This window comes from Trichoplusia ni, chromosome 11 (assembly GCF_003590095.1).
Source record: "Trichoplusia ni isolate ovarian cell line Hi5 chromosome 11, tn1, whole genome shotgun sequence".
NCBI lineage: Eukaryota > Metazoa > Arthropoda > Insecta > Lepidoptera > Noctuidae > Trichoplusia > Trichoplusia ni.
In genome coordinates this window covers 13,421,855-13,449,227 of record NC_039488.1, presented here as the reverse complement: position 1 = coordinate 13,449,227, position 27,373 = coordinate 13,421,855, and the positions used below count along the sequence as shown (strand labels likewise).

At 35.9% G+C, this 27,373-nt stretch overlaps 2 protein-coding genes across 3 annotated transcripts in view; one reads left to right on the top strand and one right to left on the bottom strand.

Annotated features, from left to right (window-relative positions):
* Positions 1 to 110: 110 nt before the first annotated feature.
* On the bottom strand, positions 111 to 15,114 carry LOC113498632 (cationic amino acid transporter 2-like). 2 transcript variants are annotated; one of them, XM_026878717.1, is made up of 15 exons: positions 14,964 to 15,114; positions 9,607 to 9,745; positions 8,970 to 9,121; positions 7,145 to 7,273; positions 6,609 to 6,764; positions 5,986 to 6,090; positions 5,345 to 5,502; positions 4,871 to 4,987; positions 4,438 to 4,535; positions 4,101 to 4,240; positions 3,713 to 3,815; positions 2,976 to 3,097; positions 2,499 to 2,641; positions 2,312 to 2,420; positions 111 to 2,234 (listed from the first exon to the last, which is right to left on the bottom strand). In XM_026878717.1, the coding sequence occupies exons 2-15, from the start codon at positions 9,696 to 9,698 to the stop codon at positions 763 to 765; spliced, it is 3,096 nt and encodes a 1,031-aa protein (XP_026734518.1). In that variant the 5' UTR covers positions 9,699 to 9,745; positions 14,964 to 15,114; the 3' UTR covers positions 111 to 762. The 2 variants fall into 2 exon arrangements, with proteins under 2 accessions (XP_026734518.1, XP_026734519.1); XM_026878718.1 differs by lacking the exon at positions 14,964 to 15,114 and adding an exon at positions 11,593 to 11,826.
* A 3,766-nt stretch (positions 15,115 to 18,880) lies between these two features.
* Positions 18,881 to 27,373, top strand: part of LOC113498693 (cationic amino acid transporter 3) — a 35,112-nt gene continuing 26,619 nt past the window's right edge. Inside the window, exon 1 of the mRNA XM_026878807.1 lies at positions 18,881 to 19,045. The gene's annotated coding sequence lies outside the window, so the exon portion shown is untranslated. The remainder of the gene's footprint in view (positions 19,046 to 27,373) is intronic.

Sequence of the window (27,373 nt, the reverse complement as noted above, 5' to 3'; positions counted from 1 at the left end):
AATGTTTTCTAAATTCGATGCAAAGCTGATCTTTGCAAATTATTAATTGTAAGTGAACCATCATCAGTTGATGTTATAAGAAGGAGTTCCGAGTAAATTAAATCACAAGCTAAAACTTAAATACATACTTTATTACAAATGCATCTACATACACTCTTGAAACACAGTTCAATTTATCGAGTTGCTTACATGGACCCATCAGTCTTACTGATCATGATATGAAAACACTGCTTAATGCTAAAATTCATGAAAACTGTACAAATTCACAAATATTTACATTATAATAGAAATACTTCAGTTCTGTAGAACTAGTCAACAATATACATTTAATTACATAACTCGAAAGTAACATGTTATTCCATTGGGCCTCGAATTGAAACGAAGTCAATGACATGACGATATTTCAAAGTTATTATTTTGTATAAATAATTTCAATTACCCTCTATTGTTAGATCACAAGCAAATTTAGAATGAATTGTATCTTGATTCTAGTGCCAAAAATCCGTAGGTTTATACAATGTTGCTTCAAACACAGACTTTTTTCATAAACTATTTTATAACTCGTACTAAAATGCTACATGTATTAAAAAATGATATGTCGTATAAATATTTATACAAAAAAGGCACTTACAATACGACTAGTTATACATCCTGCATTAACAAAATGTCCAAAAGTTTTAAATTGTGATCTCAAACTTAAATTAAATCACTTATTTTGATCAATAGCTGCCATCTTGTACTGCTTCACTTAATATCACTATTTTAATACACGTCTGAGTCATCTTTGTTCATACTTAATCGAAAAGAGTTTAATACTTTACTAAAGTTGTCTTTTTGTCGTTTCAAAGTATCGTTTTTATCCATCTTGGGTAGTTTTGGTATACTCTCTGTACTGGATTGGTCTGTTTGAGATGCTTCTTCTGGCGTCGTCGCATCTGATTTCTTTAGTCTTGGCTTCAAAAGCTGCGGACCACCAACCGCGAATATATTTTCTAACTTATTCTTTAAATCTTCTCTACTTAATGATGTATCTTCTTCCTCTTCTTCTTCTTCTACATTTTCTGGAACTGGGATTGTTATAGGTTCTGGTGCCTTTTCCTCTGTATTGACGGCACGTAAAATTTGTGCAGGATCCCTTGATAATAGTTCCTTCTTTAATTCTAAAAACATTGATGGCCGATCTCGTATTGCTGATAACTCTGTGTTCGCTAAAACATTTCCTGTTGAGAGCGACCGCTGTCTGGGTTCCTCTTCTTCATTAGGAACTATAGATTTTTGGAATATATTGTTTAACTTGGACATGAACTTAATTTGTCTGTCGCTACCAAACCTCATGTTGGCATCACCTTGCGAATTATTTGAAGTGATACTTACTCGAGGCTCGTCAGCTTCCTCGTCTTCTACTTCTAGTTGTGGATATCTAGGTATTACTGTATTGAATTTCTTAAAGTTAGTAGGAGGAGTAGATGCTTTAAAATAATTCTCATCTAGAGGCGGCGGTGGTGGGGGCGGAATAAAAGGAACATCGTTATCTTCAACTAGTTCACTCAAAGCGGGTCTGTCAATCGTATCTGAATATCCGGATTCATCTGTTCGTGAATTCGTTTCGTCACTTTCGTTAAATGCAGTTATTTCCTCATCATCATAATTAGGGAAGTCTTCATTACCGTCTACCTTTTCTTCTTCTTCGCTTACCTTAGGCAAATCTTCTCGGTGTACTTGAGCAACTACGTCATATTTGGATAAAACTTGATTATTGGATGCATCGGACCCTGCGTCGGAAAGCTCGCTTAAAGACTTTCTATGAGGTATGCTACCTTCATTAACTGTAGTATCCTTATCGTCTTCTTTTATTTCTTTTAAACTTATCACTTCTCCGTATGTATCTTCTTCAGCTTGCAGAACTTGATCCAACAAGTCTATTATTTTTGCTTCTTTCTCTTCGTTATTCTCGATTTGTATATTTTGTATTATAACGTCTTCGACTTTGCTTCCTCCGACATCTTTGTCTTGTAATTCGTTGTGTATCTTCTGAACATGGTCATGTCGGTCCTCAGGGTCCGCAGAACGAGCTAATGTATCAGGTGGGGTGGGAGACTCCACCACTATTTGTACAATAACAGGTGCTTTGCCGTTAGCATTTTTACCCGAGTATGGCTTGCTGTATGCATCAGGTTTGCTTCTGCCAGCCTTTTGCTCATAGCAGAAGAGGCATATGAAGTAAATTGGGATACCTGCAAACATAAACAAATAATTCCATCATTTCAGCAAAGAACATTTCATCATAATCCCGGGCATCTTTTTCACTTACCTAACAATATCCAAATTCCAATTCTTATCCATGTGTGATAATTAATAACAACCATTAGATGCACGTTTGCGTATATGCTGAGGCAAGGAATGAACGGCACTAGAGGCGTCTGGAAACAAAATTTGAAATCGTTATTAATAAAATATGTAATAGGAATAATACTACAAAAAGAAGGAAAAACACAAACCTTGAATGATATCTCGTCATCACTGGCAGGCTGCAGCGCCATGACGAGCACGACTATGATTGCCAGGATATGGAGTATGATACCTGGAATTAGTGGCTTCGATGTGTGGAGACAGACCACGGCTATGGCTATACACAGGCATACTGAAACAAGGGCAACTCGATATAACGTCAATAGTACAGTGGTAGGTATTTAATCTCGAGGATCAAAACCTATTATAGGGGCAATTTTCGCTGCTTTTTTGAGTGGAGGCTCTATGGCTACCTTCCAGCTCCAGAATCAGACCAGCTCTATGTCATCGCATAATTCCAGTTCAAACGAAAACCGGGAAGTGGGTCAATATCAACTTGCACATTTGATTACAATCCGATTAACAGACAACAGGAAAACAGACAACGAAATAAAAACTTTAAGAAATCAACTGGTTTCTTATAAGCGAATATTTGCTATGATATTAAATCAGCAAAGTAAACTTACTGTACAGGCACATAGCAAAGTTGATGACTACTGAAGAAGTCCGCGTGGCTACTTTGTCCCCGCGGCCAGTCACCTGTTTCATATAGCCTAGTTTCAACTCCGGCACCGAGTATGAGCGGTATCTGGAAGGCAGGAAATGTTTAAAGTCACATATAACTTGTAGTTCTTGGGATTTTAATGTAGGTATATTTATACCTTTTCTTTAGTAATTTATAAACATTTCAGGGGAACGTGCGCGTGCAATTATGACTTTATACTTGCACATTGTTTCATATGCCTGAAATAGAAATTACTAAATCTCAGGTGTCACCTTTGAAGTGACAAAACAATGTGCCAAAAATATTGGGGACACGTGTTTGTTTGAACGCGCTAATCTTAGAAACTACTTGTCCAAATTTGAAAAATCTTTTTGTGTTGAATAGACCATTCATCGAGGAAGGCTTTAGGCTATAAACCATCACGCTGCGACTAATAGGAGCGAAGATACAATAGAAAATGTGAAAAAAAAACAGGGCAGGTATAAATCATAACTTATATCTTCTACCCAAGGGGACGAAGTCGCGGGCAACATCTAGTATTACAATAAAGAAAATTTAAAACGTCTACTTTTAAGTTTATAAATCTATATTTAGTTCATTTATGACCACTTTGAGGAAATGCCTTGATACTATGGCTCTAGTTATGCATTTGAAAATCATTTGTCCTCAATTTATTATCTGAGGAAACCATATCATTACCTTAAAATAACAACACACGTAGCTACGATGGTGTAGGAGCCCAGAGTTCCAATGCACATCATGAGCACCAGCTGTTCCAGTTCCAGGAGAGCCGCTAACAACGCTGGAATCGGAATCACGAACTTTAATCGTCACGTAACAGGAATAATTATGTGACTTGGAACTTAAAAAATACCTCTTACAGTCAATACAGGTTAAGATTATTGTGTATCACAGTTTCGTAAAATTATATGAAAAAATAACTAGTATATAGACAAAGTATAGAGCTGATTTCTTTATATTCAAACAAAAATAAATGATGCATCATTCCAAAGATTTATAATAAAGGGATTTATAACAAATTTCCAACCGGGTTGTGGTTTTAATATTGCAAGAAGCCCAAACTTACCAATGACAGCTGTCGGTATAACGGTTGCTATGAGAGGTGATTGGTTGTTCTTGCTGACTTTAGAGAACCAGTGGAAGAAGAGCCCGTCAGACGCCATGGAGTACAGCAGCCGGGGCAGCGGGAATAATGCACCGAACAAACTGGAAGCAAAAACATTTTATTATTATAAATCTCGGCTACTTCGGATATTTCTGAGGCTCTTGGATATCTTCTGAATACTTCCTTAACATACAATTATCGAATATCAATAACTAAACATACCTAAAAATACCTACATAGGCTAATTGAATAGTAAATCTAAAAAATAACTGTTATCCAATATGGTAACCATTATTACCTGGTAGATATTCCCAAGACAGCGCCAGCAGTGACTACCCAGCGCGCCCACTCCCAGCCGACAGCTCTGAACGCGGATGACACTGCGGCCACTGCTGTCTGCAATGTTACAAAGAATTATTATGTCATGCCCTGATGTAAGCCAAAGACAGCTTGAGTGGGAACAAATTGTATTTAAAGGGGTGGAATCCATTAGATACCAAAATTAATGGACCACAAATCAGAAATCACAAAATGGTGCAAATATGTACTTAAAAATACTTAACTTTTTGCTAAATTTTAGAGTCAGTCAAAGAACAAAAAAAAAAACAAAAGTGCTGTTATAATCACAGCACTGAAATATTGCCATCTAAATTTTTGAATGCGGAAATAAAAGAATGCTTGCAAATCTACCATGAATATTCTTAGCATTGTTAACTACGAAATGCATTTACCATGTTATAATAGGGGACCATCATGGTGGTCACAATACTGACTCCGGCGTACACTGTGAACACTATCGACAGGATGGACAGGATCGCTATCGGTATTGTCCTCCGCGGCTCTTTCACCTGCAATGTAAATATACAAGGTCAAAGGTCAAGGTCAGATTCTGTTGAATCTTTAATAAGAACAATATTTGTTTAATCCTGGACAGTTGAAAATTCAGAACACTGGGTGTCATATAATATATTATACTTTGAGATAGATATTAAAGTTTCCTTTAGACTTTTGTTTAGTTTTGATTTAAAAGATACGCTTGAGATAAAATGTGTATACAAAAACTTAGAAAGGAAATCATCAGTATCGTAACAAAAACTTGATTAAAATTTTATCGCCGCTCGAAGTAAAACCGTGAGAACATCAATAAAGAAATGCTTCTAGTCGACAAAAAAGACTTAATTAAAAATAAGAGTCAATATACTGACTTCTTCACCAGAAGAGTTGACGACGTCAAAGCCAACGAATCCATAGAAGCACACGGCGGCACCCTTGAGCGTGCCCCACACGCCGTACGGGAAGAAACCGCCGGAGCCGTAGCCCGCCGGCACCTGGTCCGCCGGGATGAACCAGTTGTTGGGGTCCGCTGGAACATAGTAGTCACACGGATTTAAGAAGTCGCTCAGTCGAAAGTTACCGAGAAGTGGACACTTGATCAATGACCGTACAAAACGTGGCTTAACCTCAACTCTTATATTTGGTGTTATAGCTCCATCAAAAATACATCATCTATTAAAAAATCTGCAATCTAGCTATCACATTCATATAATTCATACGATACAGCCTTGTAACAGAGGAACGGTCAAGCTTCGAATCCTTAGTAATAGGGTTAATTTTTTAGCCTATGGATACGAAAAGCCAATTTAAATTCTACAAAAAATCAATTAAATATTGAGATTTTATAAAACGAAAGTAGCAAATATCGGATATCTTTTTATTTTAATTTTGATAATCTTTTGTATTAAAACTGACTTATTTCACAAAAGCTTTAGCAGCAATATTTTAAAATTTGAGTTCCGTCATATCAGAACAGTAACCGTTTAAAAATAAAACATCGATTTTTACTCACCTTTGAACGCTCCAGCGGTGATAACAAATATGATGACGAGAAGGTTGAGAGACGAGAGCACGTTGTTCACTCGAGCCGACTCGCGCACGCCGAACGCCAACAAGACTGCGCAAAACAAACACTCGTGACTAACAATAACATAGGAAGCTCTAGGGGTCTACCACCACCACAAGTAGGACCGTGGAAGTAACACAGAGCAGTAGGAACCGTAGATCTCACTACAATAGCCTAACTTTAGATGCCGGTGGTAGACCCTTGGTCTGAATCAGTTATGTAGCTTGCGATAATCGTGACTCGATGCTAATGAAGGAGTGAATCAGGAATTGAACCACATCATCTCTGACTTTCGATTTAGACGCATTCATAACAAAACTGATTCACTTCTTCGAACCTATGGTTCGAATCTCGTTTTTTTTTAATTAAAATTTTTAGCTTGCTTTGGTGACAAATTATTTGATATATTTTTCGACGGTTTATTTAATCTTTTTTTCTCTTTTTGTCCACTCGCACATTGCCGATTTTTGTGATGTTTGTGATTTTTCCAGAGCCAAATAAAGATCACGAGCTTCTTTAGATATCGCTGGATGCATATCAGGATATGTGAATGAGAGCAAGGTGCATACCTCCCATTGCCAAAACGAACAAGAACGAGAAGAGATCGAAGTAAGGTGACAGGTAGGAGCCCGAGATGGGCATGGCCTTGAGGAACCAACTGGAGATGGCGTGGTCAGTCACAGCATCAATGTACGAGCTTAGACCTCGGGCCACACTCGCTGAGCCTGGAATATAGAGATATATTTCATTTAGGTACGTATTTTTATTTTTACTAGGTTAAACGCACTATGAGCTTATAAAGTTATAGGCGTGGAAACAAAGAAGATTCCTCAAATTAACGAATTCATGTCGTCTTTACTTTTTTTTTTAATCATGTCCTAAAACTTTACCCTATATAGAACTTAGGAACAACATGTAAGAGTAATCATTACGATATAGCCAAATAGAAATTTACGGCTTATAATGATTTGAGCTAACGCATGCCAGTAAAATCAACCTAGAATGAAACGGGACTCTCCATAAATGTTACCTACACTATTGGCACATAAATGATTTCCATTTCATGAAGAGTTTATAAGCACCAAACAGGATCCCCAAGACTCACCGAATATGAACTCCAATATGTTGTTCCAACCCACCATGAAGGCCACCAGTTCACCGACAGTCACGTACGTGTATATGAAGGCTGATCCCGCGAGCGGCACCCGCGCACCCAGCTCAGCATAGCATAGAGCTGGAATAGGAGACATGACACCATCAGACAAAGCATCGTTTAGGTATTTCGATAGGGAGATGTTTTAGTAATATATTCCCAAATTGGGGTTACGTTTCAGACCAGATAAAGGTGAAAAAAGTTCAGGGGTACTAAAAGGACGATTAATTTTAAAACAGTTTAATTTGTGTATTGAATATTTTTCAATTGATTGGATATTATATTATAACATTCTGTTTTGGAGTATTTTTTAAATTCCTTGGTTATTCATCAAAATTTGTTATCTAGGTTTTAGGCGTGATACGCCAACAATTGCACCTAATTTTGACAAGAAAAGACGCGCTAAATAAAACGCACGCATAAAACGTACTTAACTATTATCATTTATGCAAGCAATCAATTATTTCTGCAGATATAATCATCATCGCATGACTCTGTAAACCCGGCGGCACATTTTGATTTCTACCAATCACTGACAAAAACACATGTTAATATAAAATAATTAATATAAATCAACAATATATTATACAAAAATGTATATTGTATATCTACTGAAATTGGTATATTAGCGATAACATCAAGCAATCAAATCATGATTGATAACAATAATTCCTGAAGGGTGACGAGGCTGAAGTGATAGGCGACATACATATTATTATGTGGACTTTTAGAAGTGTAAACAAGCACATAGAAACAATGCGACTACTTGGCAGTGCATTTAAACTGACAAGAAAAGAGGTAGATAATATAGAATGAGGTCAGAGGTAATATAGAGTGAGGTCTTGCCAGGACAGAAGGTATTCCCCAAATAGCCAACTTTGCCATTGCCAATATCATTTCGATATTGGCAATGGCAAAGTTCTAGCCGGTAAGATAACAAGTAATGAAAAAATATGCAAAAGAAGGAATTACCTTACATTTCATTAGTACTTTCTCGTTAAGTAACTAAAGAAAGCTATTTCGATACTCAACTATTATAATAGTAGTATTCTACATCTGCATGTTAAAGATAATATAGTAATCACCTATTATCAAGTTGTTGTTGTTTATCTATCATTCTCAGTTATAAACACAATAAGGTATTTAAAGTGGGTGCGCCGGCGCCAGAGCTGTGCATTTCCTTTTATTTTAGATATATTTACATATCATACGTACGAGTATAAACGAAGTAAATATTAAAAAATGACGTTCAGTTAAATATTTCGCATTAGAAATAAAATTTTTGGAACACTATCTTCATAAACATCTTAAATCAACCAATCAATCAAATCAGCCTATTGTGGCTTACTGCCTGATATAGGTCTCACCCAAATTGTGGCACTCTGGCGGTCCCCGGTCTGAGGCAGTCACCTTAGGTCATCAGTTCATTGGGCAACAACTTGAATAGGACCCGGAAAATTAAAAGAGTTTTGTTTGCGGTATGGTTTATAAAACAATCTTTAATAAATACCAGCCTACGTCACTGCAGCTCAAATAAATAAATGGCGGTTGTAACGGGTCCTTCGATATTCGTTAAACCGTTGTAATTGACCAGCTGTATATGACCTGCGGCCCTCCTGCACTTACAAATTTACAGTAAACCATTTTAATTTTAGCTCCTATTGTAATGTGCAGCTCCCATGACAAAAAAGTCTTTGTAGCACTATAAAAAGGTTGACTACGGTTGTAATAATTAAGCCGGAAAGTTGTCCATAAAAAAGCAGAATAAACCAGTCACCTGCAAATAGCGATGTGAGAGCGGCGATGAGGAAGGACAGCAAGATGGAGGGCCCGGCGATCTTCAGCGCCACCGCCCCCACCAGCACGTAGACGCCGATGCCCAGCGTGCTGCCCACGCCCAGCGCCGTCAGGTCCAAGCAGTTCAGGCATCTAGAAATAAAGGCCAGAAATGATAAGGCTGAGCATTACCAAAAAAATGCCACTTTTTGTCACTGTTCCTGTATAGAAACTTTCTTTAGTACGCGCTTGGCATGTGCTTGCAAGTAAAATGACTCTACCTAATTTTTTAACAACAAAAATATAAGTATAACTGACTTCTGACCGTCTTCATCCGACCGATGAATTTTTAATGGTTCCAAATTACAGCTACTCCACGTTGAATGAAAAGAGAATCAAGTAAATCAGAACATCCAATCCTAAGTTCAAACATAAAAACAATATTTAGAGCCTTCTCCTTTTGTAAACTGGTAGAAAAAAAAACGAACAGTGTTTCTTGAACAAACTTGACTGAAGATCCTTAATATGAAACTGTTACCTATTTACTAACATTACAGCGCAGGCAATAGCTCGTTTACCATTTTAGTAAAATCGTCGATGGAGAAATATCCCTAATAGTTCCAAAAACTCAAGTTCACCTCTTAAGATTGTTGCGGTCCACTTGTTCAGCTTCAAACGCTCGTTTCCTCTGCACGATCCTTCGGATCCTGTGCCACGTCCCCTCAGCCATGGATCAGGGTGGAGCTGGTCAGCCTCATCTGGACTCACGCCGTACTCCTGCACGGTATAACAAATTTTAAAATAGCAATGAATAACAGCTGATCGCAGCCAGTGTCCTCTTCGAAAACACTTGGTTGACATTTCTGACAGAAAAATAGGGGAGAATAGAAAATAGTTTTTACAGTGGAGGTTTTATTTCAAGATACGATAATTTTCAAAAATGTTTCACTTTTATTTTGACAGTCACTATCGTGAGAATGATGCATTATCGACGCGGCGGGCAGGGCCGCGAGTCGACCCGCGACCCCGCCGCGTCAGTTCATGATTAAAGGCTCCGGCTGGGTCTGAAACTAGTCGGGCAATTCCGATAATTTATACGCATGAGTATGCCGTTTCATTATTTAAGAATGTTTTACTTTTATCTAGATAAACGCATAGAGTATGTTATAATTCGATATTATTCGATTCTCGATATCGATAATACATACCAGTATTAAATAGACAGAATATGGTTTTCTTGTCGCAATTTTTGTACCTAAGTAATCAGTTTATCGTTGCTTCATTTGCATCATTGCATTGTTATCAAATGCTTGTCCTTTGCGGTAATTGAACCCATTACACGTTGCGTGCAATAGTTATGGCTTGGTGACCTTAACCACTCGTCTATCCGTCAAGTCTACGTTGATGATAGTATGAATACACTGTATGCTACAATTTCCTATTTCAGTAAAATCTTGACTTTGCTACCTTTATTACACTTCCTTATTTATTTGGTATCGCATACGAACAGCTACTGAAATGTAACAATGTAAGGCACACAGATACCGGTTACTTTGTAATCTCTGCGTTTAATCTCACATCTTATCTCACGGTTAACTTACAACCTTACGTTCCACAACGTTTCACAATTGTGATAACCAACTGGTTATGAAAGAAAACTCTTTGGAATTTTCTTTTGAATGTTTCCATCTGATCACGACGCAACCAAGTCTTTAACACCTGGCGAGTTTGTTCCCCAATGTCCAACAACAAATTCCTATATGCCTCTAGGAGTTTGTATGGCAATTGTGGTTTGAGGTCACCTTTCTTCTTGTATAATGAGCCAAAAACTTTAAGGATTTTACCTGCGTATATTACTGAATTTTACGTCTTGCCGTAAAATTGACTCCACTTTTGAAAATTGGCCTGCTTTGAGGTGAACATTCATTTACACAATATTTTATTAGGTTCTTGGATTGGTCTCAATGCAATAAAATAAGGAAGTTGATAGTATTTTTACAATGTGAGTTATACGGTATTTAAACAATATGATACAGATTTATTTTCGTCATTGCCACATTACTTTAATTATAGTTAAATCTACAATCAAATACAATAGGTAGACCTTGGATCCGCGGCGCCAGTCTTGGTTAGGTACTTTTAAGAGGCAGCACTTAGGAAAAAGGTGAAATTTGTTCTTATCACAAAAATGGAGTCTCTGTTCGCCAGTTAGGGACTTCTTTATAAAGTAAAAAATGTATCATTTATTTTTTCCTGACTTATGTCAAATAACAAATCAATTTAAATTTAATTTCAATTATTTGATACTTCTTATCTTGTCTAACAAAAACACCAAATAATCTTTTGTGTGATGTAAAGGCTTTCTCACTACAATATCTCGTACACATACACTTAAAAAGGTTATTTCAGTACATGTATTTCTAGCCTTTTCAATATCGGATAACAGTTCAGTTACCTTCAGTTACATAATATTAAATCTAACTCACATACGCGAATCATTCTACACTTACTACCGTATCGCAAAATACACACACCACTTCACACAAAAATACCCAAAAAAATATACACAATTCACCAAAGGATGCCTTGACTTATGTCTACATATCCCACCCTTAAGAACTCACCCCAAATACAGCATCTTAAAACATTAGGACGTCGAGAGAAACGTGACTATCCACCAGGCAGTACCGCGACACTAAACGCTTGATAACAGACCACGATAAGATAAAACAAAATAATCGGAAGATGATTTGAACTGTTCCCGAGATACTGTAGCAGTCTGTTTATCTTAACTTGCTGAACATGGTAAAGCAATCATGGTACTGATACGGCACTATTTCGTCAGCATCCTCACCTAGATACAATTTGCTACAACGATATTATTTTTAAGCTTGTATCATGTATACTCTGGTCCTGGTGGGTTCTTTGGGGCCAACACATGGCATGGTAGAACTGTTTAAGTCTTCAAGGCATACGGACGGCTTTCTTTTCCACCACTGCATTAATATTGCTTGAGCTGTTGGTGTTAGCATCTCTCTGAACTTTAAGTTCAAGCTCTCAAACCAGAATTGAGTATTTTTTTTAACTTAGTTTAAATATATAAATTTATTCGTACTTGTTTTTATCATATAAAAAAGAAATGAGATTGTACTAAAGCTTGTCCAGCCTCTGCTCGACACACGTTGATTCCTTGTTAAGATTCTCATTCATGACAATTTCAAGTAAATGAGACTTGTCAGACAGTTTTCGTATATTTTAATCAAAATTCCTTTCGTTTACGTAGGCTACCAAGAAATGCGTAAGCCATTATCTTAGTTCTATGACTAAAGACTTATCTTTTGATAAGAACGATTCGCGTAGAATTATATTTCGCATCTCTAGGAAGACAACACAATTTTCTACTTCATGGATAATAATTACAGTGTTAGCAAGGTGGACGCACGTGGTCGGGTTTGGGTCTACTGCCGGAGACTCCAGTATATTGAAAATGCGTTTATCCCGTCCTAGGCAACGGGTAAAGAGATCTATCCGTGGAGAACTGCTTTAAATCTCGGATGTCCCTCTGACCACCCAAGTCAGAAAAGATTCTCTAAGATACCAGGTGCCTCAAACGGGAAAAATGTAGCTCTACCATCGCAAAGCTTTATTAATGACAAAAATAATCGCCTTTTCTCAGAATTTGTTTTAAATCGGCCTTTGACACCGCACGTATGTATATTATTGTCATACCTACCTAGCTTTATCGGAGACAGTGAGGGTTTTTCAGTTAAATATTACATACGAAAGTGGCTTCTAAACTATAGGTACGAAATACTACATATCGTAGGGCGGAGATATGAACAATGTTTTAAAAGAATGCATGGTCTACAAACTATACCTAACTCATAAATGAACTTTTTAGTGTTCTTGTCTGTTTGCGCGCGATGAACTCACCACCTACTTATCCGATTTTATTACTGTTTTCATATATCGAAGTTAGCTTCACTTAATTAAAATTTAAAATTAAGTGTTTGTTTCAATTTAGAAATTATTGGATATGTCCAAATGGAAAATTGACGCCCATGCAACATATTTCGCTTGGAAAAGTGGCTTTGGGCACGATTTCGCTAACATTTATATTAATAACTCTGGAAAAAACATTACTGTTAATAAAATAATTATAAACGAATGCATTATTGTTTGCTAAACTTAATATCAGAACCAGGAAACACTGTTCCTTATCTATACAGGATCTTAAAAAGAAAGGATGACAGATAACCTGATTGTAATCTATTATAATTACGATAACGACAGCGTTTAAGTACTTTTTACATTACCGTTCATTCAATTAACATTGTTTCCTTAACATGGACTTCTAGTTTTTATAAACTAGAAGTCCATGTTAAGGAAACAATAATGAGAAGGCGCGTAATACTGGATAAAGTTGAATCTCCCTTTTACATGTTTTCTATTATTATCACGAATTGTACTGTGAGTACTCACTAAATTGGTCTAAACCTCATGTGACTTAGGGCTATCATCTCCCTATATAAAAGGGGATCCTATTGCCGTTAAAGATTGAAGTAATGTGACTTGGTAAGACGCGCTAAAGATATATAATAAATTTCCTCAGGAACACAAGAAAGACAAGTAGACAAATTATTGTTTGTTTAATATTTGAGAAAGGATGGAAGGAGGAATATTTAAAGGATTTTTTAGTCATTATGAATACAAATTTGCCTTTTTCGGAAAACATTAGTCAGAGATAAGTATAGCATAGATTGGCGTGAATATCTAAACTTAAATAAAAGGTAAGATCTGAGTAAACATTTAATAATGGTTTTGAGGCCCATTAGAATAAGGTAGAGTTGTTGCTTATTACTTAAAGGCTCAATAAATGGCTGGGTCATCTTTGTTGACCGCTATAAACCGGCCAGGTGCCAGTCAGACCACAACACTGAGGGTTCCATACAAATTAGAACTATTTTTCAAAAGAAGATGGGTACACATCAAACTTTTGCCTCCACCAGGACTTTGTTTTAAAGTTCGTTGTTATGGCAACAGAAGTACACCATTGCTTAAATTTTTTACTGTCTAGCTTTCACGGCATATAATATACAGCCATCGGTAGATAGACAAACGGATAGACATCGGTGCCTTAGCAATGGTGTTTTGTTGATACCCTTTATGTGGATACAGAACTCTTAAATGTAAACGGTGGTTAGAGTACTAGGCCTGAATAAATAGTTAGAATAGGAGGCAATCTCTAACACTTGATTGAAAAACAATAACCCAGAGTACCTAGCGCCTCCTTTTTTATTAGGCTACTTATATCAATTCTACAGCTTAGGTAGTACTTATCGACTGTCAGAAATCAATCTTAAAGAAGCCGGGTGGTAAAGGGCGGACAAACCAAACTCACTGTAGGTATTTGACGAGTCGCGGATTCGATCCCGGCGTAGGAGAATCATTTGTGTGATCTGAGTGAGAAAGAGCGTCTTCGTACATGTATCATGACTGTTTATAAACAGACTAAAGGCCATTGTGTGAGATTAAAAAATGTATATCAAGTCTTACTTAATGACCACACCTTTTTGTTGTTTACAATGATTTACTGAAAATCTTTGACATAGTCCTCTATTTGGCCTAGACATCCCATTTAGGATAGAGTTTAACCTTATTATTATCTACTGAATAACGATTGATATTACGAGTCTAGCGATTTAGATTTTTTGCAACATTTTTCAGTTACGCAAGGAACCCACCACGGCCGGCTTAAGGCGACTTAGTAAAACCTTTGAATTTATCCTAAGCATATCGGAATATATTTGAACAAACAAGGTCAAGTTGGTGTGAAGATGCATAATACAGAAATAGATGGAAGGAAAATATATTTTACTGAAAAACCTACATGTGGAAAAACAATGTTCTTTCTAACCTAACAATCTAATCTTATTTCACAAAACAATTGATCCACGGTACTTAACATAACATCAAATGATACAGGTCACTTTACCTCACGCTTCCAATCTCGCACTTCACAGTCCACTAACACCACTTTGATCACTTTAAGTGCCAGTTAAAGGCTATCACTAGGTCATTTGGTAGTTTTTTCCACTGAAAAGGCAGTGTTTACTTCGAAAGGTGTTGTTACACTGGCCGTGTTATCAGATAGCTGGCTGATGATTAGTATGCCACCATTATCTGTGTTCCAGTGTGTATACTCGAGTCAATTGGCGGAACACACGAGTTATCGTACATTATACTTTTGATTAGGTTTCTTGTGTTTTGCCCTTCGGTGATACATACTCAATCAAATTTTTATTAGTGTTTTTTATATTGTCAGTACGACTGGGAATTTCGATTAATTGACCATTTACCTGTAATGATTTAAGTGAAACAGCGTAATTTACAGGTCTTCATAAAGTGGTTGAGAAATAAGTGTGGGAGAGGAATTTTAAACAATAAAATCATTTGAAATAAATTATTGCACTAGCAAACAATAAGAGCCATTGCCATAGAGTGATCATGTGCTTCAGTTTCCTTGCCTATTTGACTGAAGCCCATTCAAAACACATCGTTACTAGTTAAATGGTTATTTGAAGTTAGATCTAGTCAGATCCGTTTCCTATTACATAAAGCTTGCTATTAGAAAACTGTGGGTACATAACAGCTGTCTATCTTTCGGGAAGTACAGCCTTGTTGATAGACATGTTTACACCATAGTTGGCAAACATCAGTGTTACTAGGCGGCAGACTGTAGTGAAGTCGAGTGCTGATCTAATATCATCCTTGTGTATTATACTTAGGGCTGAAAGTCGCTTGTTGGTGTTTTATTTGACTTGTAAAAGCCTTTCGACTCTCATCACTCACATTAAGTGTTGAAACTTTATGATCTCAAGATTCTTGAGCTTATCTGATTGAAACAACACGGTATAGTAAAGTCTGTTCTGTAGCAGACGGCCATTTTCTCTTGAAATAGTAATGAGTTTTGTGCCCATTTGGTGATCAATTGTTTCTCGGAAGAAATTATTTTAAGGACATTCTGCTAAAATCTTATGGGAATGCTCTTTTTGAATACGATTTTTTTTTGTAATCCCTATTTAATGTTTACCTTATGGTATTACAAAAAAGAATGCCGATCTGCCATACCCTATCTTATAATTAACTCGTTTCGGCCTATGCACGAATAACTGTCTTGTAACTTGTTATAAGCTTGAAAGAGGAAATCCAAAATTCAAAGAAATTTACAAAGTCCGATAATTACTTCATAAGCAATGAATACCCAAGCAGTGTTTATCTATTATAATCTGCTTTTATTATTCCTATTATTATTAAAATCACGACCATAAATATTCGGTGATAACATGCTTGAAATCGTCACGTTTACAGGCATGTTATCTGATAACAATCGTTGATTATCTTCCAGATTAATATTTCACATATCTACAATTGTGTCAATGTGAAATGGGCATTATTATAAGTAGGTTAGTGAAGATATTACTCTGATGACTAGATTCTATCAATTTTTTGACCATTGATGAAATAAGTGCAGTTACAAACTGAACCAAGTTCAAAACAGTAGAGCAAAGAAATCAGTTCAAAGTTATACTTGTATCTAAGTATTTAGGTCATCTTATAGATATTACAAGTATGAAGCAAACTTTCTGAAGTGGTCTTATAAGATACTAGTAGTTTGTAGAGCTCGCGTACGCCTGAAGTAAAAGAAATAGCAAAACATACATCGTCAACTTTGCGTTTACAATACTCAATTTACAATAAGGTTCAATATTGAATGAGTGTGAAATTGCTATAGATTATTATTATTATCTACTAGATATCTTGATACTAGTTATCTAATTCAATTATGATTTGCTTAAGTTTAGGCATAGTATAGGTATTTGACCCATTAATAGTTTTTATGATAATTGTAATTCTTGTTCTATGTTCTAGCATATGATTTAACCGAACCTGTTTTATAAATGAATCGAATCAGCTCTTTATATTTCATTCTACAGCTGCTATGATACCGTTATATGACATCATCTTCAATGTTGGCAAGCGCTTTACTTTCCCCTTGGACCATTCAACAAAGTCTAGAAGGCCTTTATGTTCAATTTTTATATATTTGTTTTTTGGAATTCACTGTTCGTAACTTTGTATTTATCGTTAGCATTTATCCTTCCTACACTTTTCCTGATATATTTTTTCTTGAAGCAGGTTTATTGTTTTAGTTTTTATTGGGTCAGGTATAAGTCTGACTCATAAAAATACTGCAACATTTAACTCATGGATTTCACAGTGAGCAAAGATCATCGATGCTACATCCTTTTACACGTACTAATTTTAATACTAGGAACCTGCAGAAAACAGAAAACAGAAATACATGCTTGCAGACGGAAAAGTAAAGAATAAAATAAAAATTATTGTGTCCAAAAAGCGCTCCTCTGGGACTGAGGCGCATCGTACCTAGAACAAGATTAGCCAAAACAGCTTGCATAATTAATAAGTTTTTAGATTCTGGATATGGCTGTCAAAAACTGAGAACAGCTTGAGCTGATGAATTTCTGAGCCAAGAGCGATTTACGCTCTTGGCTCAGAAATGCGCAGACGTGAAAATGTTCGGGACGTGTCGCGGGTTCGGTCCCAACATAGGACAAGTATCTGTGCGATCCACGATTATATGTCCTGAGTGGAAGGGACTAGGTGCAATAATCGGAGGACCAGACGTTTTTAAAAGAGTTTTGGTCTAACCTTTCACGTAATTGCCTAACCACTCACGAACGTCAACTTTAACTAATTTTCAAGCTAAGGATTAGTACCAACATATTTTTTTATTCAGTCATTAGTTCGCCTCATTGTTCGCTTTGTTTGAGTCTTCCAAAATGCAGGTGTCTGGACACTGGGCTCTTCAACAACAGTTACATTGTTTGACACGACGCACTCACACCGCCTAGTACTGTATGTGTACATACAATTACAGGCTGATATAATAGGCAATTAATTTATTATTCATGATGGCACAGTAGATTTGTAAAACTATTGATTCAGCTGAAAAATAACTGTAATGAAAGGTAAATAAATATAATTCAGCCTGTAAATATGTTTCTACGATGCTTGACTCTTGAAAAGGCTGAAATAAATTAGCAGACAGAAAGTTCGTCTTTTTCTGCTTTCAAATTACTTTTTTTTACAACTTTATTACCTACATTAAATGTATTATTTAACAGACAATTTATTTATTGATTATAATTGCTTTGCTTAACAGACCATGCGCAACTACATAGAGGAGGAAAAACTGTTACTAAACGATGTTATTTCCTATCTTTCTGTTTGTCATCCAAGCAAAGACTTTCCTCAAAAATTCATATTATACCTGTAATAAATGTATACGTCAATAATGTTTATTGACGGATGGCTATTGACGTAGATCACCCCATGTTATTGTTTGTTTCGTATTAGCCGACCACAGGGTAGCCACAATTAACCTAGTCACGAATTGTTAAAATTGTGTGCCTAAAATTTAAGTCAAGAATATAGCCAAAATTCTTACTGTTAAGCTCTCATTTGTCGATCTCTCAAACAATCATTTCTGGACCTGGAAATCTCAGCTTCTACTAATCTTTCAGGGCCCAGACTATACGAACGTTTTTATTTAGAGCATTTGGTAAAATGTTGATCAAGAATGTCCGTCACACTACCGAGCAATTACAGTGTTAAATAATCTGCACAATTCAAAAAAAATTCCTACATCTTTACATGTCGAAATTTCCTACGCAGGTTGCTTATCCAATCATAATAAACGCCAGCTCATTAGCACCTAAAATGCAACCTTTTTCCTCTGGACTTTTTAGTTCGACGTCACCAAACATAACAATTGCTCTATTGACAATAAACAATGAACTTTAGCGTGACTACTTCTAACTATATTACCTGTAAACTGACAGTTAGCGGCCAGTTACAAAGACGTGCGCACGCGCCAGCCGCGCACCTAACGTCACGTCGATTCGCTGATCGCTCGCGTAAAACATATTTTTTTGTGAATCTGTGTACTGTGACTGTGCGAATTTGTGGATATATTTCATAAAGATTTTCAAGGTAAGATTTATGAGATTTTATCTTAATTTTCAAGGTAAGTTTTTACAATTTTCTCTAAGTTACGAAACAGTTTACGATAATTTAAGAGTTACTAAGCGCTTTAATAATTATTATTCGTTAATCGCGTGATTAAAAAGATGCAGCGGTTCAAGCTAGATCGGTATTCTGCATTTTCTAAAATCATTATTACATGCCTACTTGCTGGAATTGGGAAAAAATCTAAGGTTAATTATTATGTAAAAATATTTAATTAAGGTAATAAAATGAGGGTAGGTAGATAGCAAAAAATATAATTGACGGGCCTGTTGGTCTAGTGGTTAGTGACCCTGACTGCTATACCGGAGGTCGTGGGTTCGATTCCCACCCAGGACAAATGGTGTGTGATGAGCATGATCATTCGTTCTGGTGTCTGGGTGTAAATTATCTATAATATGTATGTATTTAGAAATATAAATGTAAGTTTATCAGTTGTCTGGTTACCATAACACAAGCTCTGCTTAGCTTGGGATCAGATAACCGTGTGTGAGTTGTCCCAGGATTTATTTATTTATTATATATTTTAAATTGTTGTGATTATGATATCGAAACGTGATGCATTAAAATAGTTCTTTTTTTCATACCAACTCTAAAAAAAAGTATAATTTAAATTAAACCTTTGGTTATTCAATTGTAGTTATGCAGCAATGTTAGTTAGGACTAACGGGAATATAACGTTCGTATTTATTCTCTATTAATAACTTACAAGTCCACAAATTAAAATCCTTGACTGTAAACGAGATAACTCATTAAGCTAGTAAAGTAAACTAATCATGAATTATTCAATAAAATAATTCACCGATCACTAATAAGAAGCAATCATAGAAATAAATAGCTATATTTAGAACGCTTTACACCCGTTTTAGCGGTGAAATATTAAAATAACTCCAACAAGAACAGGTAGTTGGGCTAAAGGTATATTATAACGCCTATAAACAGATCAAAGAGATAATAAACTTTTTGTGAATCGTTTTTTTATTTATTGCGAAGGCTTGTACGGCTTTTTTTAATTGGCACAAGTTTGTTATAACACATTTCATCAAAATCGGTTCAGTTGTTTAACGCTGAGAGAGGTATGAATTATTTTCCAAAAATGGCGGTAATTTTGTTGGTACTGCTTGAGGTTTTATCACAAAAAAGTAACGGAAGAGGTAGGAGTGTAGATAGGAGATTTTAATAGGAAGCCAAATCAACGTGTATTCACAACCAAGTATTACACTATCTCATTATCATCAGGAAGCTCAGTTTATGCTTCTTCTCGTCGATATTTTAACTAAGCTAACACAATGTATTTTACAACTCCCACATTAAGAATTTATTCCTTGTATCGCGGGATTTTACAAACTTCCAAGTCACATGTGCAAAGACACCCAGACTGGGTTCAAGCATTCGTGCATCAAACAAACACTTAAGCGAGAATCGAACCAGCAACACATCGTACACATCGCATACTTTTTACGCTTATTAAAACCTCATTACAAGACAATTGTTCCTACTTTTAATCCTATTATACTAAACATATAAACAATATGACATAATACAGTTCTATTATTGTAAAGAGAAAAATATCAATTGTTTCTCCATTCAATATGGTCTCAATGGAATCTAATACAATATATTATCTAAACTCTGTAATAATTTCAATTGTATTGTTTTATAACGTACACGTGTATGTTGCATTTATTCTCTGGAGTATTGGATGTAGTGCCAGTTATATAACAGAAGTCTTCGATGGTATATACTCGCACATATGTGGTTGTGAATGTCCCTGTTTTTGTCTTCTTCTTGTCGAATGACTGATGTACAACCTGGTGTCACAGTTGGAGCAGCTCTTGGGGTCTTCTCAGGTATCCTCGTTTCTAGTTCATGATGTTTTCCTACACTATTTAGCAGGTGATAATTATTTTGTAATGCGCACATGGAATCGCGGATCGAAAAGATATTGGTTCGGGTCAGTATTTGAACCTTACGACCTTATACTTGGCAGTTCAACGGTCATACGGCAAAAAGCTGCATGATTGGCTTTCATAGATTCATAGAGAACGACATTCATATTATAACTGTTACTTCTGTATCCCAGAAGGCAAGACACCCACGCTGTCCTATCCCGCCGTACTTAAATAATAGAATACTAATTATTTCTTTTAAAGTTGTTCTTTTTAATGGAGACCAAAGAGTAACGAACATTTTACTTCAAACTATTAATCTTTAAGAGAACCGAACACAAAGCCGAAATCAGGTAGCTAAACAAGTATACATAATTTTATTTTAAATATACTCGCAGCATATGGGTACGCAATAATTAAAGATACGTAAACAATAATATATTTTGAAGTAGGCTTATCATATAGTCGACATTGGTAATGATGCTTGCTCAACACTAAGTGCTTCGCGACATTGACATAAAAACTTCACGACGGCTATAACTCCAACCGAGGTGAACAGATGCCGCCATGTGCCCGAATGTCCTTATGACAGTTATTAAAAAACGATGGCACAACAAACAAATAAATCGGAGTATGTTATCCTTGTACCTGTTAAGTGACGTTTGCATTTTTAATATAACGCCATAAGTAAGAACCCGCATAAATACTGCCGTGGTAATTGAGGCTGAGTTTTCGCGATGGTGTAGCGATGAGATGAGATTTTAAAACAGCTTTATCTATGGATGTTTTTGTGTCAGTGAATAAAGTGTTTCTTCAAGTTTGTAAGACACAACTCGAAAGAGAGGTCGTTTCCAGTGGAAACACACATCTTAAGCACGCCACTTTTGAAGTAATAGAAAAGGTCTTACTAAACAGTAGAGATTATTATAACCAAGTAGCGTTTCAGGCTTTTAATAGCCATAAATCTTAGAGTTAGAGTGGTGGCCTATCTTCAGAGTTATAGGGTAGTCCATCAGTAATACCACTTACTTTTACCAAATCCATGTCACCCATGGCCACACAATGCACTTGCCAAATACCTCGTCAAAGGCCTACGGGTTTGAACACTCTGAAACCACACGAAAACCAACTCTAATCGAAACATACAAATACAGCTAACGAAGTAAAATTTATTTAATTTTATCTCATTCGCGTAGCAAATGTTTTACCACAAGACATTATTATAGCCGGTGTTATGTTGGTCAATTAACTAGTTCCAGATATTGCATATCAATCTAATTTATGAATAGTTACTTGCCAATGTCACAGTTACGTAAGCCATTCAACTATTATTTTTCTTGATTGCTTTGGTTGCGCGTAGTGGAAAAATAAAACTTACTATATAACATAATTCAAATTATTAACGCGACCTTAACTATCGAAATTTAAATTCATTCACGGTTTTAAACCAGTTTATTTGATAAGTAACTGGCCTGTTGGTCTAGTGGTTAGTTGCTCTGACTACTATACCAGAGGCTTTGTGTTCGATTCCCACTCAGGAGAAATGTTTTTGTGATGATCATTAATTTGTTCTTTGTCTGGGTGGAATTCGATTATATTATGTATGTATCCTACTACTATTATAAAGGCGAAAGTTTGTAAGTATGGATGTATGGATGTTTGTTACTCTTTCACGTAAAAACTACTGAACGGATTTGAATGAAACTTTACCACATTATAGCTTATACATCAGAATAACACATAGGCTACAATTTTTGAGGTTTCTAATGTGAGGTCGTAAAAAAACACATTTTTTGCGCTTACATTGCAAACGCTGACTGAATCCTACAAGATAGATAGAAGGCAGATAGATAGATAGAAGACAGGTATAAATTATAACTTATATCTTCTAACCACGCGGACCAAGTCGCGGGCAACAGCTAGTTTGGTCATAATTATGTTTATCAGTTGTCTAGAGTTATTTTTGCGTGACCACAAATAGTCTAAGCCTCAGATTTTTGGGATCCTTTTTCGATAAGCCTTGCTCAAAATTCCAATGTGTTTACCTGTAATTTTCAAAACTGGCATTCATTTCTCTACAGTATCCGTGTCTTGAATGATAACAATAAGTTTTTTTATGCAGCCTATCGTTAACTACAAGTTATGAAAGTAAATAATCATAAAATCGTATGTAATGACACGGTTCCTCGAAACCTGGTGATGCTTAAATACAAGTTCTATGGGAATAGGAAATCCGAGGAACTGCAGTCTAATCCAAACAGTACTGAGTTGACCTGAAATTTCAAGTTCAAGTATTTTTTAATTAAGAATTTGAAGAACTGCTGTCTGTCCGTTTGGCTGATGCCAGGCTTTATTCCATGCACCGTTATAGCTAAATATTTGAAATCGATCATTTATTTCTGTTGTTATTAAAAATACTACTACCAAGCTAAAAATAAAGATTGAGGTTAATCAACTGTTGTTTTGGTCATAAATTTCTTAGATGGTTGGGTCGACGGTCCCTAAAATTTATTTGTCACCCAACCGATTCGTTTTTCTTTAGGCTATTTGTACAAAACCCTTAGTGTCTCGAGATTTGATTGTGTATTCGATTATTTTTAAATACGAATAATTAAAAAAAAAATCAGTGAAAACACGTCGTGTTATTAAACGGTTTTCAAAATCGATACATTTAATTTCTTCTTTAATCGCGAAAATCAAACATTTCGAGGTGAATATAATTCTAATTCCACACTGATTGTGTTATCATAATGTTTAGTGTCAGCTGTACAAAGGTCATGAGTTTCTAGTTATATGAATTAACACAGTTCAGGTAAATGTCACGTTTCATACAACCGCAGCTGATTAAGAGCGTAACTTGGATTAGTTACCATAAATGAAATGCCCAGAACCTATAATAAAATTAGGTACATTTTTCAACAATAATTTGATGTATAAAAATCGTTTTTTTTGGGTTTGAGAGTAATCGTGAATTGGAAGTTAAAATCTTGACATAACTTCAATAATAACTTAGGTACTAGGTACTTATGTTTATATTTTGACATCTCCTAAAATATTCACTGAAATAAATAATGCAAAGGGCAGCTTTGGTAAAAGTTACATACATAAAACTATCCTATAGCCTTCCTGTATTGATTGGTTATCTGAAACTGACAAAAATCCAAATCACACGCCCAAAAAAAGAGGTCTTTTGCTTTATAGTATAGGTAAGGATAGGTTCGCTTCGTCCATTAATCTCTATGTATAAAGTTAAGCATATAAACTCACCTTTGATCGACAACATCAGTCGTAGGTCAAACTATTTCAAGGATACTTCACAAATGCATTGCCCAGCATCAGTACCTGAGTAATACCCGCGCATGCGTAAAGGCCTCATCTGAGGCATTCGGCGCTAGTGTAGCACAGGTATCTATTAAACGCAATTGAGTTCTATTAACTGTCGGTACGTATACAACCTCTAATACTTACAATCCAATTAAAAAATTACCACTCTATCCATATTTATTTACATCACCAACTGGAGTTTACAAAGCATTGCTCATTGGAGGTGGTGAGGTGATTCCTAACTGCGTACAGAGCGAGCAAGGTAAGCAATCCAAATCTTCTTCTTCATTTGGTATAAGTACTTGTCAAAACGCACAAACAATAATCTCGAGAGAGAAAAAACGGCTCAAGGTGAACTGAACTCATTAGCAATGAAAACAGAAAAAAACTGTTCTCGGCTGGTTAAGTTTTACTAACTACGAATTTATTTATTGTGCCTTCAGTTTCGTTATTTAGCTCTCAAGGATGTAAGATGTACTTACCATCAGGTGTTGTGTGCGAAATTTGTAGGACGCCTATGTCCAACAGTGGACCATAGTCTGAATTGATTGATTCATATAATAACTGAAATGCCTAAGCATCTTTTAATAAATCACGTGAGTTAGTTAAGTCAATAATACGTTTCTATTTGAGCGATTCAATCGGCCTCGTTTCTGATAGGCATATGAATTGTTCTGGCAGACTTTTTTATTTATGACGCAGCTGATATATGATCTAAGAATACTTTTAACCCTACTACATTAAGTTAGCCGGAATATTTTAGTTCTGTTATTCTTAAATCTTTGGCAGTCGTTACAGGTAGTCAGAAGCTTGAAAAGTCTGACAACCAGTCTAACCAATGGGTATCGTGTCGCCCAGGTAACTGGGTTGAGGAGTTCAGATAGGCAGTCGCTCCTTGTAAAACACTGGTACTTAGCTGAAACCGGTTAGACTGGTAGCCGACCCCAACATAGTTGGGAAAAGGCTAGGCCAATGATGACATTAAGTTAGCCGGAAGATAAAATCAGATGTTTCTGGGGTGATTAGGTACTATATCTTCAAAATAATGACCATTCTCATCTAGTCTTACTCTTTTTTAGTTAGTTTTCAGAATCATGCAAAACAAAAATTCTTATAAATATACTATTGTTACTCACACGTGTGTCTTCTAATTTAGTGAACAGTTATTTTGTATTGCATTTTATTATATGAATAGCGTCTGACGACAATTGTCTGAGCTAAAGAAAGGAGTATACAAAAAGTAGGCCAAACGTCTTGTATTTAATAATATCATACATTGTTCAGCCTATTAATAACATATGGTTGCTGCGAACTTGGCTGAAACTAACGGCAGTATTGAATTTTATTAAAAAACTGCGGGAGCCGCAACCGAGGAATTTAAGCCTTAGAGTCCTGGGGGGTAAAAATATTCAAGTTACATGCACAAATACATCCAGAGTAATCCAGACTCAGGACAAGCATTCGCGGAACACATAAACGCTTGTCCCACACGAAGTCTCGTCAGGCGCGTTTACTGGGTTTGGCGTGATCTAGTACTAAGACTATCTGCTAAAGTAACCCTTATATTGTAAGGAGCGAAATTAAATGTAATGATTTTAGGAGGTCATTTGACTAATTCGCGTGCGTGAGCAAATGTGACTGTCTGGATTAAAAAAAAATAAGAAAAGAACAGAAAAAAATACGAAATTGGCGGCAAGAAAAAGGAAGGATTCTGGACGGACAATTCTGGCGGGAGCATCAGAAAATACGTTTACGCTGGATATTCGTTTTAAAGATTATTGTAAAAGATTTAAGAAGGTGTGGTATCGGAATAAAGTTGTATTGTCAACAAAGGAATTTTATTAAAATATCTTAGGTCGCGGCAATCCGAGCAAGTGTTTTCGAATGATCGGATAAAGAAAAAACTTCCATAGTATTCCAGCACGTCCGGGTCCCTCAGTTTTCCCCAGAGCAAAATCCATTAAGGATTTCCACCAGGCATTGGTATTCTAGGAAAACTTACATTACATAAATACAAAACATCACAACATTCCCGCTGTCGTAAGCCCGTTCTTAAATGTAAGTGATACTCATCTAGTAGGCAAATATTATAATTTGTGTCACCACAATCTCTGCTCGGATGAGCCGGTCTGACCATAGTTGACCGGTCCGGTAATAGGGACAAGGACATTCAACATGCCTGCGATTAGATCTGCCTGCTTACGTAGGAATGTGTACGCAATAATTTTAACAGCACTACTAGCTCCATGCGGTGTTGCCAGTGATAAAATAGTAGCACCTTCAAATTGACTTCACGGATACCCGAGTGGTTGAGGTCACCACAACAAACCCTCCACGAATGCTTGTTCTGCGTCTGGGTGTCTTTGTTAATATGATTTTTATGTTTGTAAAACCCCCGCGACACAAGGTTTAAATTCGTTACTGCGGGAGTCGTTTTTATTTACAACTAATTCAAAAATAGGTTTTTTTTAGAAACAGTCTTATACACTTTACCAGTTACTATACCATCTAATTGTATTAAATTGTTACAATGTTCCAGTTATTTAAACGTGAAAAAGTCAAACTTTATAACTCTTAAAATTAAATTTAAATTAAAGTAATGCAGCAAAACTGGGGATAAGTTAGTATCCAAAGAACATGCTACATAGCTCGGATGAGATAACATTTCAAATTCTTGGATAAGGCATTTCACCGTATTTGAAATTTTCATCACATCCAAGATAAAGACATAAATCTAACTAGAAACCAACAACTTTTTAGTCCTGATCTTCATAATAAATACACGTGTTTTTGTAATGCCTAACATTGATTAACATAACTACTTTCTAGCTTCAACTAAGGCTGGCTAGAAACGAGTCTAACCTGTGGATTTAAGTCTTAATGAACACCCAACTTTGTAAACGTTCGTTTGTCAATTTCCTTTGGGACATGGAAATCTCGTTTCTCTTATTAGTCAGGAATGAGATTAATATCTTAGACGATGCAACATCTTCTTGAACAATTCTAATTTGCCATCTGGTTTGCTAAAGATGGCTTTGAAAAAAATATTTTCTTAATTTTTCGATAAATGTACTTCTAAGAA

Excerpts from the sequence above, each read along its gene's own strand:
- LOC113498632 (XM_026878717.1), bottom strand. The coding sequence starts at position 9,698 with ATGGCTGAGGGGACGTGGCACAGGATCCGAAGGATCGTGCAGAGGAAA. Across the intron at positions 6,765-7,144 it reads CATATTGGAGTTCATATTCG|GCTCAGCGAGTGTGGCCCGA; the intron begins GTGAGTCTTGGG and ends TCTATATTCCAG. Across the intron at positions 5,503-5,985 it reads CACCGCTGGAGCGTTCAAAG|CGGACCCCAACAACTGGTTC; the intron begins GTGAGTAAAAAT and ends ACTATGTTCCAG.